Genomic DNA, 15,077 nt, shown 5'->3' with positions numbered 1-15,077 from the left:
AAAAAAAAAAAAATGGCCAGGAATGGTGCCACTTACCTGTAGTCACATCTATTCCAAAGTCTGAAGGAGAAGGATCACTTGAGCCCACGAGGTAGAGGTTGCAGTAAGCCAGGATCACACTACTGCAAAAAAGATAGATTTGAACAGAAGACTCATATAAAATAGAAAAATGTAATTAACACTGTTAAAGGTTTGGGATTACATGCAATTTTTATTTATGTAAGGGACTTTTAACAAATTTAATTCAAAGTCATAAAAAGGTATGTAATAAAAAGTTTCCTTTGGCCGGGCATGGTGGCTCACGTCTGTAATCCCAGCACTTTGGGAGGCCAAGGCGGGCTGATCACGAGGTCAAGAGATCGAGACCATCCTGGCCAACATGGTGAAACCTCTTTTTTATTAAAAAATACAAAAATTAACTGGGCGTGGTGGCCCACGCCTGTGGTTCCAGCTACTTGGGAGACTGAGGCAGGAGCATTGCTTGAACCTGGGAGGCAGAGGTTGCAGTGAGCCGAGCTCACGCCACTGCACTGTAGCTTGGTGCCTGGCAACAGAGCAAGACTCTTGTCTCCAAAAAAAAAAAAAAAAAGTCTCCTTCTTACCCCATAGCTATGTGACCCTCCCCAATGTTGTTTCTTATTTATCCATCCAAAGGTTATTTTGTATATAAACAAATTAATGTATATTTATTTTTTTCCAGTTTTACACAAACGGTAAACACAATTTAATACCTTCCTTTTATCACTAACATTTTATCGTAAAGATATTCCATATCAGTTTATAAAGAAATCCATTTAAGAGCTAAATAATATCCCTTTAAATTCCATAAGTTACTATAATTTTATTTAACCAAGATTGATTGATTTAGACACTGGGTCTCGCTCTGTTGCCCAGTCTAGAGTGCAGTGATATGATCTGCTCACTGTAACCTCAAACTCCTGGCCTCAAGCAGTGGTTCCGCCCCAGCCTCCCAAGTAGTTGGGACTATAGGCATATGCCACCACACCCAGCTAATTAGTTTATTTTTTGTAGAGATAGGTCTCGCTTTATTATCCAGGTTGATCTTCAGCTTCTGGGCTTAAGAAATTTCCTACCCCAGCCTTGGCCTTCCAAAGTGCTGGGATTACTGGTGTGAGCTACTGTACCCAGTTATCGATGAGTTACATCCAGTTTCTGCTGTTACAAACATGCAGTAATTAACTGTGTACACAGGTGATTTCCATGTGAAAATATATCTGTAGACTAAATGCTTGGTTAAGAATATGTGTGCATTTATAATTTTAATTGGCAAATTGCCCATGAAGGAATTGTATCAATTTCACTTCTACTGATAGTGTTTGGTAGTGACTTTTCTTGTAACCTTGCCAATGCCATTTTTTTCCCCTTTACTAATCTGACAGATGAAAAATGTTTTTTTTTAAATATAGCTTTAGGCTGATGCGGTGGCCCATGCCCTTATAATCCCAGCATTTTGGGAGGCCGAGGCAGGTGGATCACTTGAGGTCAGGAGTTTGAGACCAGCCTGGCCAACGTGGTAAAACCCCATCTCTATTAAAAATGCAAAGATTAGCCAGGCGTGGTGACATGCATCTATAATCCCAGCTACTTGGGAGGCTGAGGCAGGAGAATCACTCAGGAGGGGGAGTTTGCAATAAGCTGAGATGGTGTCACTGCACTCCAGCCTGGGCAACAGAGCAAAACTCCATTACATATATGTAGCTTTAATTAGGAGCAAACTCAGTATGAGTAATTTTGCATGTCTTTTCAATATGCTTATGTGCCATTACTGTTTCCATTTCTAGAAACTTTCTTTGTATATTATTTGTTGATCTTTTACTTACTAGTTTGTAAGAATTCTATATATAATGAGGAAATTAGCTTCTTTTGGGGAATTTGGAATTCAGAAAATTTCCCCATTTATTATTTATGTTTTGGCTTAGTTTGTGTGCGTGTGTGTGTGTGTGTGTGTGTGTGTGTGTATGTTTTACCATGTAAGTGTAGTAAAACTCATCAATTTGTCTTTTATGCTTCACTCTGCTCCAGCTATAGTAACCTCCTTGTTACCTTTCAAATATGCTAGATACTTTCCACCTTCAAGGTCTTTTATTTGCCATTCTCTATGCCTGAAATTCTCTTCCCTGAAATATATATTTCATTCCCTCCTTCACCTCTTTAGAGTCTTTAATCAAATGTCAGCTTTTGAGACTTTCCCTGACTGCTTTATGTTGTATTACAACCTCCCCTTCCCTGCTTTGTTTTCCTTCCATCCTATGGAACTCACAGACTTTTGAGGTATTTGTTAGTATTTCTTTCAGATCAGATTGGAGTTCACCCATACAAATGAAGCAAGTGGGAATTAACATTTTTAAAGTGGTTGCCTCAGGAGAAGAGCCACTTGGTCCAGTGAAGCTACCATTGCCCAAAACACTTTTATGATGACTTCTTTTAAGAACTGCCTTCAGAGACAAGAGTAAAGCCTTACAAAGAAAGTAACCCTGTGTCCAGAAAGCAGTGTTTCTCAAAGTGTGGCCATTAATCACTTGCATCAAAATTACATGGGGAGGGGTTGGAGACCTATTAAAAAGGCTGTTTCCTGGACCTCACCCCAAATCTATTGAATCACCTTCTCTGGGGGAATGAGATTGAGGAGCTTGCCTTTTAAATAAACTTCTGAGGTGATATATAGGCCATTAAAGGTTGAGGATCACTGCATTTACCTTTAGTTTCCCCTAGCTTAGTCATACACTCTGTTTTCCTAACTTAGTTTAGTTTGAACCAAAGATTTAGGATTATGCTATGGTTTGAGCGCCCCCACCGAAACTCATATGGGAACCTTAATGCCTGGTGTGGAAATGTTGGGAGGTGGAAGCTTTAAGAGGTGAAGCCTAAAGGGAGATGTCTGGGCCATCAACCGTTCATGTCCTTTACTGGTCTCCTGGTAGTGGGTTCTCCCTCTTGTTCTCATTAAGCTAGATTAGTAGTCCCAGGAATGGATTTCTTCCCAGGAGAGCAAGTTGTTATAAGGGGAGGATGTGGCCTGGCACGGTGGCTCACACCTATAATCCCAGCACTTTGGGAGGCTGAGGCGGGTGGATCACAAGGTCGGGAGTTCAAGACCTGCCTGGTCAAGGTGGTGAAACCCCGTCTCTACTAAAAATACGAAAAGAATTAGCCGGACATGATGGCAGGCACTTGTAATCCCAGCTACTTAGGAGGCAGAGGTTGCAGTGAGCCAAGATTGCACCACTGCACTCCAGCCTGGGTGACAAAGTAACACTCCATCTCAAAAATAAATAAGTATATAAAAATTTAAAAAATTAAGAGAGGATGCCCTTTTCATGGTCCACTTCCCCCTTCACCTTTCACCATGTTATGATTAAATATAAATGTATTTAAAAGAAAATGGTGATTTTAGTTTTGTATCCAGTTGTGAATGTTTAAAATTTTGTGCTATTGTACAAATGCAGCATCTATAATGTTGTCTTATTTTCTAAATATTGATACCTGCCCATTCATTTTCGGAATGAAAATTTAAAAAAAAAAAACAGTGACAGTGTTTGTTTAGTCAACAAATCTTTGCTACTGTATCTTCCTTTGCAAAAAAAAGTCTCTTAGTGCTGGCCTGTAGGTATAAACTATCATTTTTAATCCTAAAAGAAATGATGATAAAACTGTTAAATATTATTGTATATTTAATAATAGTAAAATAGCTGCCAATTTTAAGGGCCTACCATATTTTAGGCACAAGTCCAAGTGTTTTCTGTATCTTAAATTATTTCATCCTACAAGAAGACAAGTGTTTTAAAGATAAGTGTTATTCCCACTTTATACCTGAGGCTCTTTTAAACTCATGAGAATCACGCTGAAAGGTAGTAATCAGGAACCCTTAAATAGAGTAGTTGATAGTATTGTGCCCTCTATTTTTTATCAGATATTCTTCCTTTTATAGTACCTAGTATATCATAGGTAGGCAGTGAGCATTTGTGGAATTTCATCTCCCTTCCCCTAAATTGCTAGGTTCCATTTAATATATATTTTATGTTAGAATACATCTTGGTAAAAGCCAGTGACTTAGATAATTATGACTTAAGTTGAAAGAAACTAAATAATATCCTGTTTTGAATTTAAACAAGATTACTTTTTTCCATATCTGATTTTTAGTAATCCTGGTTTCCATTAACAAGATAGAAATATCTATGCTTCAGCAAAGAAAAATTTTACAAGTGATTAATATATCATAGCTATCAGATACTCTTTTTATATTTCTCTCCAAACCTTAGATTAAAACCATTTCATCTTATCTTACCAGTTTTCTAAAAGCAAGCACTGGTAAATATAAAAGTATATCTGACTTATGATTAATGATTTTCTTTCACTCATTGTCTCAACCCTTCCTTCTTCCTTCTCTCCCTTCTTCCCTTGTATCGTCCCCTTAGTGAGAGCATCTATTCTTTGTCTTTTGAAATTTGTAATTTTAGCATTTGGCCTTGGGTTGATTTGGCAACTTGTTAGTCCCATCCTCAAATGTTCTATGATGGGTAGGCTGTTTGATTTATTCTGAAATTTTATTATTTAAAAACACAGCCATTTCCCTTTGTTATAGAATGATTTGCCTGCAAACCATTCTATAACCTTTGGGTTTGAGATTGCTGGAATTTAATTTCTTGTGGAAACCATTTATCCCTTCATGACATCTAACTCTGATGAACCCCATGTGCAGTTGGGTTGACAACTTTGGCCCTGTCACTGGATGCGCTGGTGCACTTTTATCTCTTCAAAAGCAAGAAAATACCACAATTATGAGAACCATGCATTTCCTCTTAAAACAACTGGTTTTTCCCATATCTATTTTTCTTCTAATGTTTCGAACTGATTTTTTTGCTGCTGGTAGTGTGTTATGAATGGTAGCCCTGTGCATGCATGATCTTGGGAGGAAGAAGCAGAGCCTCCTAGCCATGAGAAAGATTTAACATCTGTGCTGTGAAGTGCCACCTCAGGTTCTTGTTAATTATAATGGAATGAACTGACAAGTAGGAATTTTTACAATTTCGTACTGTCCACTGGCCCTACAGGCTCTTGATGATTGCATTTTGAAAATCTTAAACATGATTCATGTTTTAGGAAGATTGATCAGATTAAAATTTGAAGTCTCCCTTTGATTAGAGCAAATTGTTGGTTAAGGCTACTGTAAAGTGTCAGCTGGCTATGTGATTCCTGTATATCTCCCAGCTACTTGCAAAAAATTAGAGTGATTTTCCAATAACTAGTAGAAAATTGATCACTTTTTTTTTATAGTTATTGAATGGCTGTGTGCTCTGAGATCTGTACCACAAATATGCTTTGTGTAGTGGTGAAAGTTTTGTTATATAGTATTTTATACCCAATAAGATACCTATATTTTCATAATTATTTTATCTTCTTGCTCATTTTCACAAAAAGAACATGGGAAGTACACAATTTCCAGGCAAATTTGTCTTGAGATGAAATTCTTAAAACCACTGAACTTACCTGCTTTTCCCTTTTATTTTTTTTTTTCTCTCTCTCTTCCTTTCCTTTATTTCTTTCTTCATTCCCTTTTTAGTAGGTATTCTGTTTAGCTAGTACGTAATAGCACTTATGGGCAGGTACTTTGTGATATCTGCTTAATCCATTGGTAAGCAACAAGGACTTACTCTCTTTTGTACGAAATTACATTCCAACTATTTTTTGACATCTTTTATTTTAGAGGTTGCCAATGATCAGATCAGAGTCAAGACTGACTTAAAATACTTTAGAAAAAAGCACCAAAAAAGGGAGATCCTCATTTTCTAGTCTCATGATCTATACATCCCCATTGATGAGTTAAGCTATATGGATGTGAAATTTGGTATGGAAGGTTAGGCTGCTTGAGCACCCTTTATCCCATAATAGTTGAAAACATGAGAATTTGAATTTTCATGGTATGAAATTGCCATAAAGTCTGGTTATTGCTCTTCTAAATATGTATTTAAACCTGCCTTCCAGTGAACTTATTGCAGTGGTGCTAACTTGTCTCAACACTCTTGCCAGCAGTTCTAGTGGACCTAAACAACACCTACTTTCTATAGTCATAGCACAGATTTTATGGAGGATTCAGTCTAAATTTTTGAGATAAATTTCTATAGACAGAAAATATATTGGCTTTAAAAATTAAGAGGTTTGATTCTGTTTTGAATTTGGATATCAAATGAATCTGAACACATGACATTTTAATGCCGTTTGTCTTTTCAAATAGATTTACCTTCTAATGCATGTGATGACAGGACTTTGCTCATCAGCTGGAACACACATTTCAGAGGAGTTGTTACCTAAAATATTATAATAAGGCATAAGAAAACAGACGATTTAAGTTGCTTTTCATGAACATAATTAAGAATTAATAAGCCAGTACCAGTGGCTAGTCCCCAGAATTTCCACTGTTTTGCCTTTTGTGACCTGTGTTATTAAAAGTCCATTATTTTTACAGACTTTATTAAATTGGATCTTATTAAAGCATTCTATATTTGCATTTGGTCTTTCATAATTCATTATTATTATGACATTTACTTTTTACCATCAGATCTGAAAACATATCATAAGCTACCCTTTTCTCTTGAAAGAAATGCTAATTTCAAACAGTCCTCTAATAGAAGAGAAAAGCTTTATCAGTTTTTTCATTTATTCCAGATCGTGTTAAGAATACTAATGCTAGACTTCAGTATGCTAATATCCCAGAGCTTTTTTTGGTCAAAAGCTTAGAATTATTATTTTTATCTCATGCTAAGTGTAAAACTAGAAGACCCACTACTACTGGAGAAAACACAGTTGTAAAGTACAGTTCTTGATTCTAAAGACTTGCGAAAATGTTGCTAAATTCTGTTTTTTAGGATGATGCTAGTCAATTTGTCTTTGTACAACACAATATTATTCTATTTAAGAAATCTTATCCTCTTGAAATTAGTTTGTTTTTCTCATAGTTTAAGGGTGGTGTTACAGTGTTTAAGAATCCTATGCTGTTAGCCTCAGACAGCATTTAGGGTATGCTTCCTGCTTTTCTATGTGATAATCACTTCTGTATCATGTCAGATATGTTGAAAGCTCAATATAGCAATATTTTACATATTGATATCAGGCAGACTGTCTAATTTAACATAACTAATAACACAATGTGTTCTTTGTTGAGTACTAGTAAATTTATTAAGCTATAAAGCGAAACTCACTTTGTATTTTGTCTCCTTTTAGATTTCTCACTATGTGCAATAGACACTTTGGCAGTGTTGTGGCACAAACCATTCGGACTCAAAAAACAGATCAGTTTCCGCTTTTCCTGATTATTATGGGAAAGCGATCATCTAATGAAGTGTTGAATGTGATACAAGGTAAAGTACATGTCACAAGGAGAGTAAAGTCCTCCTGGTATGTGATAACTTTATAGTTTTTCCATCAAAACTGACAATATTTCTATTCATGAATATCTTTGCATTTGAAAATGTACAACATCCTGAAGAATGTCTTCAAAAAGTATAGGTGCTATAAAAAATGATATGCTGCATGAAAATCTAACAGAACATCTTAATAAAATTGCACAATCCTTGGGACACAGGATGTTCAAGTTAAATGTTCAGAATTGCTAAATTCTGTAATCTAGCAATTAGGACATAATCAGTTGTCAAATATGACATTTCTTATTTATATTGATTTATTACTATAATGTTGATTTATTGAAAGAAATACTTATCTTTAGTTATCTAGAAAATCCAGTTACTGTATATTGAAGATAGAATTTTTCACAGTGACAATTGTGTCTTCTTATTTGTATGATTCTATGTTTAGTGTACAACCCTGAAGCATGAAGCTAAAACTGTATATGGAATACGAATTTCTGCCTCCATCTAAGTCTGATTGGGAGGACAGGATATGTGTAAAATGCAGTGCCTTTAAAACCCAAACAAAACCAGACCTCTAGCATTTTATGTTTTCTGTATAACTACAGCATTCATTTCAAAAACAGTGTTTAAAAAGACCTGCAGGGGAACTTATTTGCATAGGATAAATGGATAATGAAGATAACACTTCTTTCCTGCTTTCCCTGTCAGAGGCAATATTGCAAGAACTAGTGGTTCTCAAGGTGTGGTTTGTAGACTTCAGACTAGACCCTTTCAAGGGATCTGTAAGGACAAAATTATTTTCATACTGTAACAACACTTTTTCTTTTTTTTTTTTTTTTTTTTTGCCTTTTTTACTGTGTTGATATTTGTACTAGTGGCTCAAAAAGAATAGTTTATAAAAACTCTTGGCGCCTTAGCACGAATCAATGCCATAACACATAACTGTACTAGTAGTCATATTCTTCATTGCCATGTATTTGGTTAAAAAAGAAATGAAAAAGCCTCAAGAATGTTATTGATGAAGCAGTAAAAATTATTACTTTCATTAAATTTTAGCCCTTTTAATAGTTTGTGTGGCACAATAGGAGGTATGGGTAAAGCACTTCTGCTGCTTACTGAAGTATACTGGTGGTCTCGAAGAAAAGCACTGGTATGGTTGCTTACACTGAACTACTTGCTTTTTATTTCTTATAGAAATTATTTTTACCTGAAAATATTACTGACAGGCAAACTGTGCTTCTGTAGCCTGGGTAGTTGCCAGATATTTTCTGCAAAATGAACAAAGTGAATCTGTGGTCTCTGTTGTTATTGATAAAATTCAAGTTTTCAAGCAAAAATTTGTATCATCCACCTTAAGGCTGGTATCTTAAATACTTTTTAATAAAATCAGTGGTGATATTAACAAATGTGATTTTTTAAATATTCTGTAATGAAGTGTGTCAGCATTCAGCAGAGAAATGCATAACTCAGTGAACCAATGTTTTACAAATGACCGATGCATGATAGTATAAAATCATGTACAGATAAAAGATCCATTCAAAGGGCAATGGATTTTAATGTAACAGAGTACGCACATTTCATTGATATTGTTTCAAATTCCATGTGCATCTAATTTGAAGAAACTTAGACTTGTCAGTTTAAGTGTTGTAGTATCAAAAGAATATCCACATTTATCTATGAAAATACTTCTCCCTTTTCCAACTACCTATCTTACCAGATTTTCTTCATAAATTTCAACCAGTACAACATGTTGTAATTGGTTAGTACAGAAGTAGGTATGAGAATGCGGTTGTTTCTATTAAGCACGCACATTACAGAGATTTGCAAAAATGTTATAATAATGCTGCTCTTCTCACTAAACTTTTTCTTTTGGAAAATAGTCGTGTTTGATAAAACATAATATTTATATTAACATGTGATAGGTTTATTATCATTATTTTTAAATGAATTTCTATTTTAATTTCTAATACAGTAAGTGTTAATAGCCATAATCCACATAAACAAAATTTCTTTGGGGATCTCAGTAATTTTTAACAGTGTAAAGGGGTCTGAGACCAAAAAGTTTGAGAACTGCCGCAATCAACTATAAAGAGTAAGTTTGTCCTGAACTGCATTAACTGGTACACTTTTTCTCTGTCTTTGATCAATAGAACTTAAGTATGAAGTACCTACAAGTCCAGTTTGGCAGTGTATCCTTCCAGTTAGGGCTAAAACATAGCTGATAAGCAGCGACTTAACCCTAAAAATTAATGGCAGTATGTAGTCACCTATACAACTGTGACTACAGTATTTTCCCACTGATGATTCCAGTATACTCCATATAGTATCCATTTCCCATGCTCTGAGTCTTAGCCACTATAGTTTTAAATAAAATATAGAAACCCAGCGATTTGCCCAATAATAAAATCTACATTGGCTAGGTGTGGTGGCACATACCTATAATCCCAGCTACTTGGGAGGCTGAGGTGGTAGGATCATTTGAGACCTGGTCAAAAAACCAAGACCCTGTCTCAAAAAAATAAACAATAAATCTACATTGAAGGTGCTCCTAAACTTATTTGTCATCTGTCATATCTATTAATATTAACTACCAATGATTGTGTGTATACTTTACATTAATTCCACTCCTTCTAAGAACATTACAATCTCCATTTTGAGAAAAAGAAATTGATCCTTAGAGAGCTACAGTTCATTTATTCACTTATTGATTTGTTTATTGAATAAATATTCATTAAAGTCTTTGTCATGTGCTAGACAGTTTCCAGGTACTAGATCATATAACTTACAGGTAATGGAATTAGAGTTAGAACGCTGACTATAAAACCAGTTCTGTTTTCTTAGTGCCAAGGTAACATTTATCCTATAGCTCATTTGCTGAGTAGTATTGATGTGAACAAATTAGATCATTTCTTTTGCCAAGGACCATAGATGTTCCCTAAACCCATGCTGCCAATGATCATAAGGATAATTAGGGGAAGAACCATTGAAAAATCATGTTAGTCAAGCCCTGTGGAAAAATGCCAGCAAGGATGCTTGGTCTTTATTGTCCTGTTGGTGGCCATTTCATTAATGGGGAAGAAGACCCCTTCTCAAGCCTTGGAGAAAACTTAACTCTTTCTGCCTGAAGGTTTGAGAGAAGAGACTTGTCATATCTTTATATATCCTCATGAATTTTTTAATTGTAGGTACATCCCAAGCAAATAACAATGACTTAAATGTGTTTGGGAAATGGCATATATGTGCTATATGTTTGTTATGGACTTGGTCAGGGAATAAAATGACATTAAGAAAAATCAAACATTTAAAATACCTTCTTTATAAAGATTATAAAAATCATTTAAAAGCAGCTGAAAGGGAGAAATATCAATAGGGCAAAAAAAGAAATCAATTTTTTTCAGAAATGGAATTACTGTTTGTTTCACTAGAGGATTTTTAGCGATAGAAGATAATTCTAAGTAAAGGTAATAGACTGAGGTGGGTGGCAAAGAGGACAGGCTTCCAGTCAACCTCTTCTGGTTTCAAATTCTTGCCTCACCGCTTAACCAGCTTGACGTTGGTCAGGCAGGTTTTTTGAGCTCTCTAAGACTCATTCTTCTTTTTAAAATCAGATCATAATGACTCCTTCATAGAATTGTTGTACAGATTAAATGAGATAGTTAGTATTTGTAAAGTGCTTAGCCTAATCAGTGATATGTAAACAATTGGTAATTGTTGCTAGGGTTATTAACTAGATATGTTTTCATAATTTGACAGAACTTTTGAACCTCATGATTTGGACATTCTTGTATATAGTGCTAAAAGTCCTTCTTATTAAGAAACTACTCCCTCAAATATAACTGTTCTGAAATTTCAACTGCCGGTATACTAGTTTACTCTTTCTTGTTGAACATGTGAAACATTTCATAAAACCACAAAAGTATTTTAAGTGTAATTTTTTTAGACTGGTTATTCCTTTCTGGTTAATTCTAGAATGACTTTCCAGTTTCTAATACTTTATAATTTGAAGTTATATATAAAGTTTGACAATCTCTTTATTTTAGGTAACACAACAGTAGATGAGTTAATGATGAGACTCATGGCCGCAATGGAGATCTTCACAGCCCAACAACAGGAAGATATAAAGGATGAGGTAAGGTAAAGGTTAAGCAGATCTTTAACAGGATTTTGATGAGGTAATCTGTCAAATGATGGTACATGCCTATGATATGATTGATAAATAAGGATGATGAAGATCTATTTCCCAATTCAAGGGTTTTTAAATGATGGAGTATATCATTGGCAATATCATTATCAGTCCATTCTTTTTATGACCCCAAAACCCAATAATTTGTTTTAATTTATGGACTATTTATATTTTGCCAGATTTGGGGTGGTTACAGGAAGTCGATTTGCAAGAAATGAGTTCAGAAGCATGTTTATAGAAGAAACTATAGTCCAGGAAATTATGTCTACTATATGAATTATATCACTTTTAAGGTCCTCTTATTCTTTTTAAATATTAAGATCAATTAGCAATAAACACATTTTACATTTGAATATATTTTTGAAATACTGTGAGAATTAGCAAAAGATCCCCAGCATTCTGAATTTCTCAACTGCCTATACATATTCAGGTGTTATAGATAGCAAGAACATAGAACCTCGAAACAATAAAAACGTTATTGATGGCAATAATGTTCAATCCTTACCTGGTATTTGTCATGTGCCAGGCACTGTACTAAGCACTAATCATCATCTCATATGATCCTCAGAATAACCCATGAAGTTGTATATCAGTCAGCATTCTGGCAGTAAATAGATGACACTTTTAAACTAGGTTATTTAAGAAGAATTTAATAAGGTGACCATTTGTAAATACGTGGGCAGGGTTTTCAAAAATCAACAGAAAAGGCTGGGCACAGTGGCTCACGCCTGTTATCCCAGCACTCTGGGAGGCTGAGGTGGGTCAGTCACTGAGTTTAAGAGTTTAAGACCAGCCTGGCCAATATGGTGAGACTCTGTGTCTACTAAAAATACAGAAATTAGCCGGGCATGATGTGCCTGTAATCCCGGCTACTCAGGAGGCTGAGGCAGGATAATCACTTGAACCTGGGCGGCAGAGGTTGCAGTGAGCCAAGATCACACCACTGTACTCCAGCCTGGGTCTGTCTCCAAAAAAAAAAAGAAGAAGAAGTTAATACAGACTCCAAGGCTAAAAGGCTAAAGGGAACCATTATCATCTCTAGGCCTGGAAGCCTAGGAGAGGGTGCTATATATGGAGAAAACTGCTTTTGATAGAGGGATATAGCTAACCTTGGTAGCCTAGTAGGGAGGAAACCAGGAAACAGCGTCATCTTCCTTGTCTAATGTCCTGCTAGTATCTCCAATTAATTTAGCCCAGTTAGAAACTGGAAGGTAGGAGAACCTCCTTGGGCACAAAGCTGTGTAGAACATGGATCCTGTGGGGGTAAATGGCAGATAATCTAGCACAGATTGGTATGATTATCTCCACTTTTCAGAAAAGAAAACTGAGAGGCAAAGTTAAGTAAATTTGCCCAAGGGCATATAGCTGACAAGAGCTACAAATAATAATCTCAAGTAGTCATTAGTACTTGGATCAATCAAGAAATTTCTGGATTTAGAAAACAGCCTTAAAATAAAATATGAAACAAATATTAGAATTTGTTAACTTGAGATGCTATGTTCACAGATGTTTGTAAGATTATCATTTTTAATGTATCTGCTTTAAATTTCTTTTTTAAAAATTTCCCTAAAACAAGTAAGAGTTTTATTTCTGAACAATGATGAAAAGATTCTAAGGATAGTTTGAATAGGCTATCCTTTAGTTATTGCAAATGTGAAACATATACAATTTTAGTATAACCCTGAACTATTATATTTTATTTTATTTACTTATCCCTGTATTACATTAAACTGTGAGTTTGTTAAGAGCAAGAATCATATCACATTCATGTTTGTAACCCTGTCCCCTAACAGTGTACCTAGGACAAAGTCAGTACTCTGTAAATATTTGTTAAGTGATTGAATAAATGAATATTTGAATTTATGTAAAATAAAGTAACTTGGAAAAAACAATATTTGATTATAACACGATATAAAACCTGGCCAGGGCCAGGGGGTGGATCACTTGACCTCAGGAGTTTAGAGACCAGCCTGGGCAACATGGTGAAACCCCATTTCTACAAAAAATACAAAAATTAGCCAGGGGTGGTGTTGCCTTCCTGTAGTACCAGCTACTTGGAGAGTTGAGAATACATTGAGCCATGTTTATGCCATTGCATTCCAGCCTGGGCAACAAAGTGGGACCCTGTAATAAGTGTGGCCCAGCACAGTGGTTCAAACCTGTAATCCCAGCAGTTTGGGAGGCCAAGACAGAAGGATGGCTTGAGGCCAGGAGTTTGAGATGAGCCTGGGCAACATCTCTACCAAAAAAAAATTTTTAAAACAATAGCTGGGCATGGTGGTGCATGCCTTTAGTCCTAGCTACTCAGGAGGCTCAGGTGGGAGGATCACTTGAGCCCAGGAGCTTAAGGTGGCAGTGAGCTATATGCTTGCACCGCTACACTTCAGTGTGAGTGACAGAGTAAGACCCTGTCTCTTAAAAGCAAACAAACAAAAAAGATACATTTAAAAATATTTTTTAAAAATGAAACCCAATATATCCACATTAACAAATGTGAAAATTTGGAGTGCTGTAACTAGTTTAGAGTTTTAATGCACATTCAATTTCTTCTATTGCTATAAAAATATTGTTTATACTTTTTCTTAATAGCCAGTGTTTCATTTAGTCTAGTAAAGGCAATCAGATATATGGTAGAAAGATGTTTATCTGTTACTCTATAAATTGACAGTGACATTTTGAAATAATGAAGTACTGTACTTAGTTAGGAATTTGTAATAATAGGTGTTTTGCCTTTCAAGATTACATTTATCCTGGAACAGAGGCATTGATTGACAATAATTCACTAAAAACATTCTTCAGCCATTTAAATCTTGAGTCTCATTAGTACTAGATTTACAGATTATGCTGTATGAGAATATGAATACACAATATTTGCATTCATATTCCCAGTTCATTTTTTCATCTTAATTTGTGTTCCCCATAATGCACTGGTAAAGAAATTGACTTTAATTCCTTTAATACTAAGCACAAAATTTAATATGAGGGCTACAGGAAAAATCCAGCGCTTCATGTAATTGAAATTTATTTGCAAGAGGTAAAGATTTCTCTTTGTTTTTAGTGTCTTCATGAAAGTTGTAGCTCAAGTTATAATAGAGTTCCTAAGAAAAATAAAGGAACTTCTAACTTTAAGAACTTCTTTTGGACTATATTCATAGACCATAATGATTTGGTATCTGCTGAATATGTGACAAGAAACATTATCCCTTGTAATTGTGAATTTGCCCTTTTTTTTTGAATTACAAATAAGACTTAAGTTTGAAATTAAAATTAAATCAGTGAACAGGTTTGGAGGCTGGCTTCCTAGGCCTGCATTTTTTTAAACTTAACTTTAAATTATATTCATCACTTTGATGATTCCGTAGCACAACCAGAGATACCTATGTTTAAAACTTATGTGAAATAAATCCTAGTCTTAACCATATTTACACACTGAATCACCCTTCAGTGGCCCAGAAAGGACTAACCTTTATATCACTGATTGCTCTGTTTTTAACTAGGGTATATACATT

At 35.2% G+C, this 15,077-nt stretch overlaps 1 protein-coding gene across 2 annotated transcripts in view; it reads left to right on the top strand.

Annotated features, from left to right (window-relative positions):
* FAF1 (Fas associated factor 1) overlaps window positions 1–15,077 on the top strand; it is a 527,993-nt gene that overhangs the window by 420,705 nt on the left and 92,211 nt on the right. For both annotated transcript variants that reach the window (XM_017548715.2, XM_017548716.2), the window contains exons 14-15: window positions 7,240–7,376; window positions 11,426–11,514. In XM_017548715.2, coding sequence (XP_017404204.1) covers window positions 7,240–7,376; window positions 11,426–11,514 — 226 coding nt within the window. The remainder of the gene's footprint in view (window positions 1–7,239; window positions 7,377–11,425; window positions 11,515–15,077) is intronic.

This window comes from Cebus imitator, unplaced genomic scaffold, assembly GCF_001604975.1.
Source record: "Cebus imitator isolate Cc_AM_T3 unplaced genomic scaffold, Cebus_imitator-1.0 Scaffold214, whole genome shotgun sequence".
In the NCBI taxonomy this organism is placed as follows: domain Eukaryota; kingdom Metazoa; phylum Chordata; class Mammalia; order Primates; family Cebidae; genus Cebus; species Cebus imitator.
Note: the sequence above shows the minus strand (reverse complement) of the source record. Positions and strands in the feature narration are given on the sequence as shown.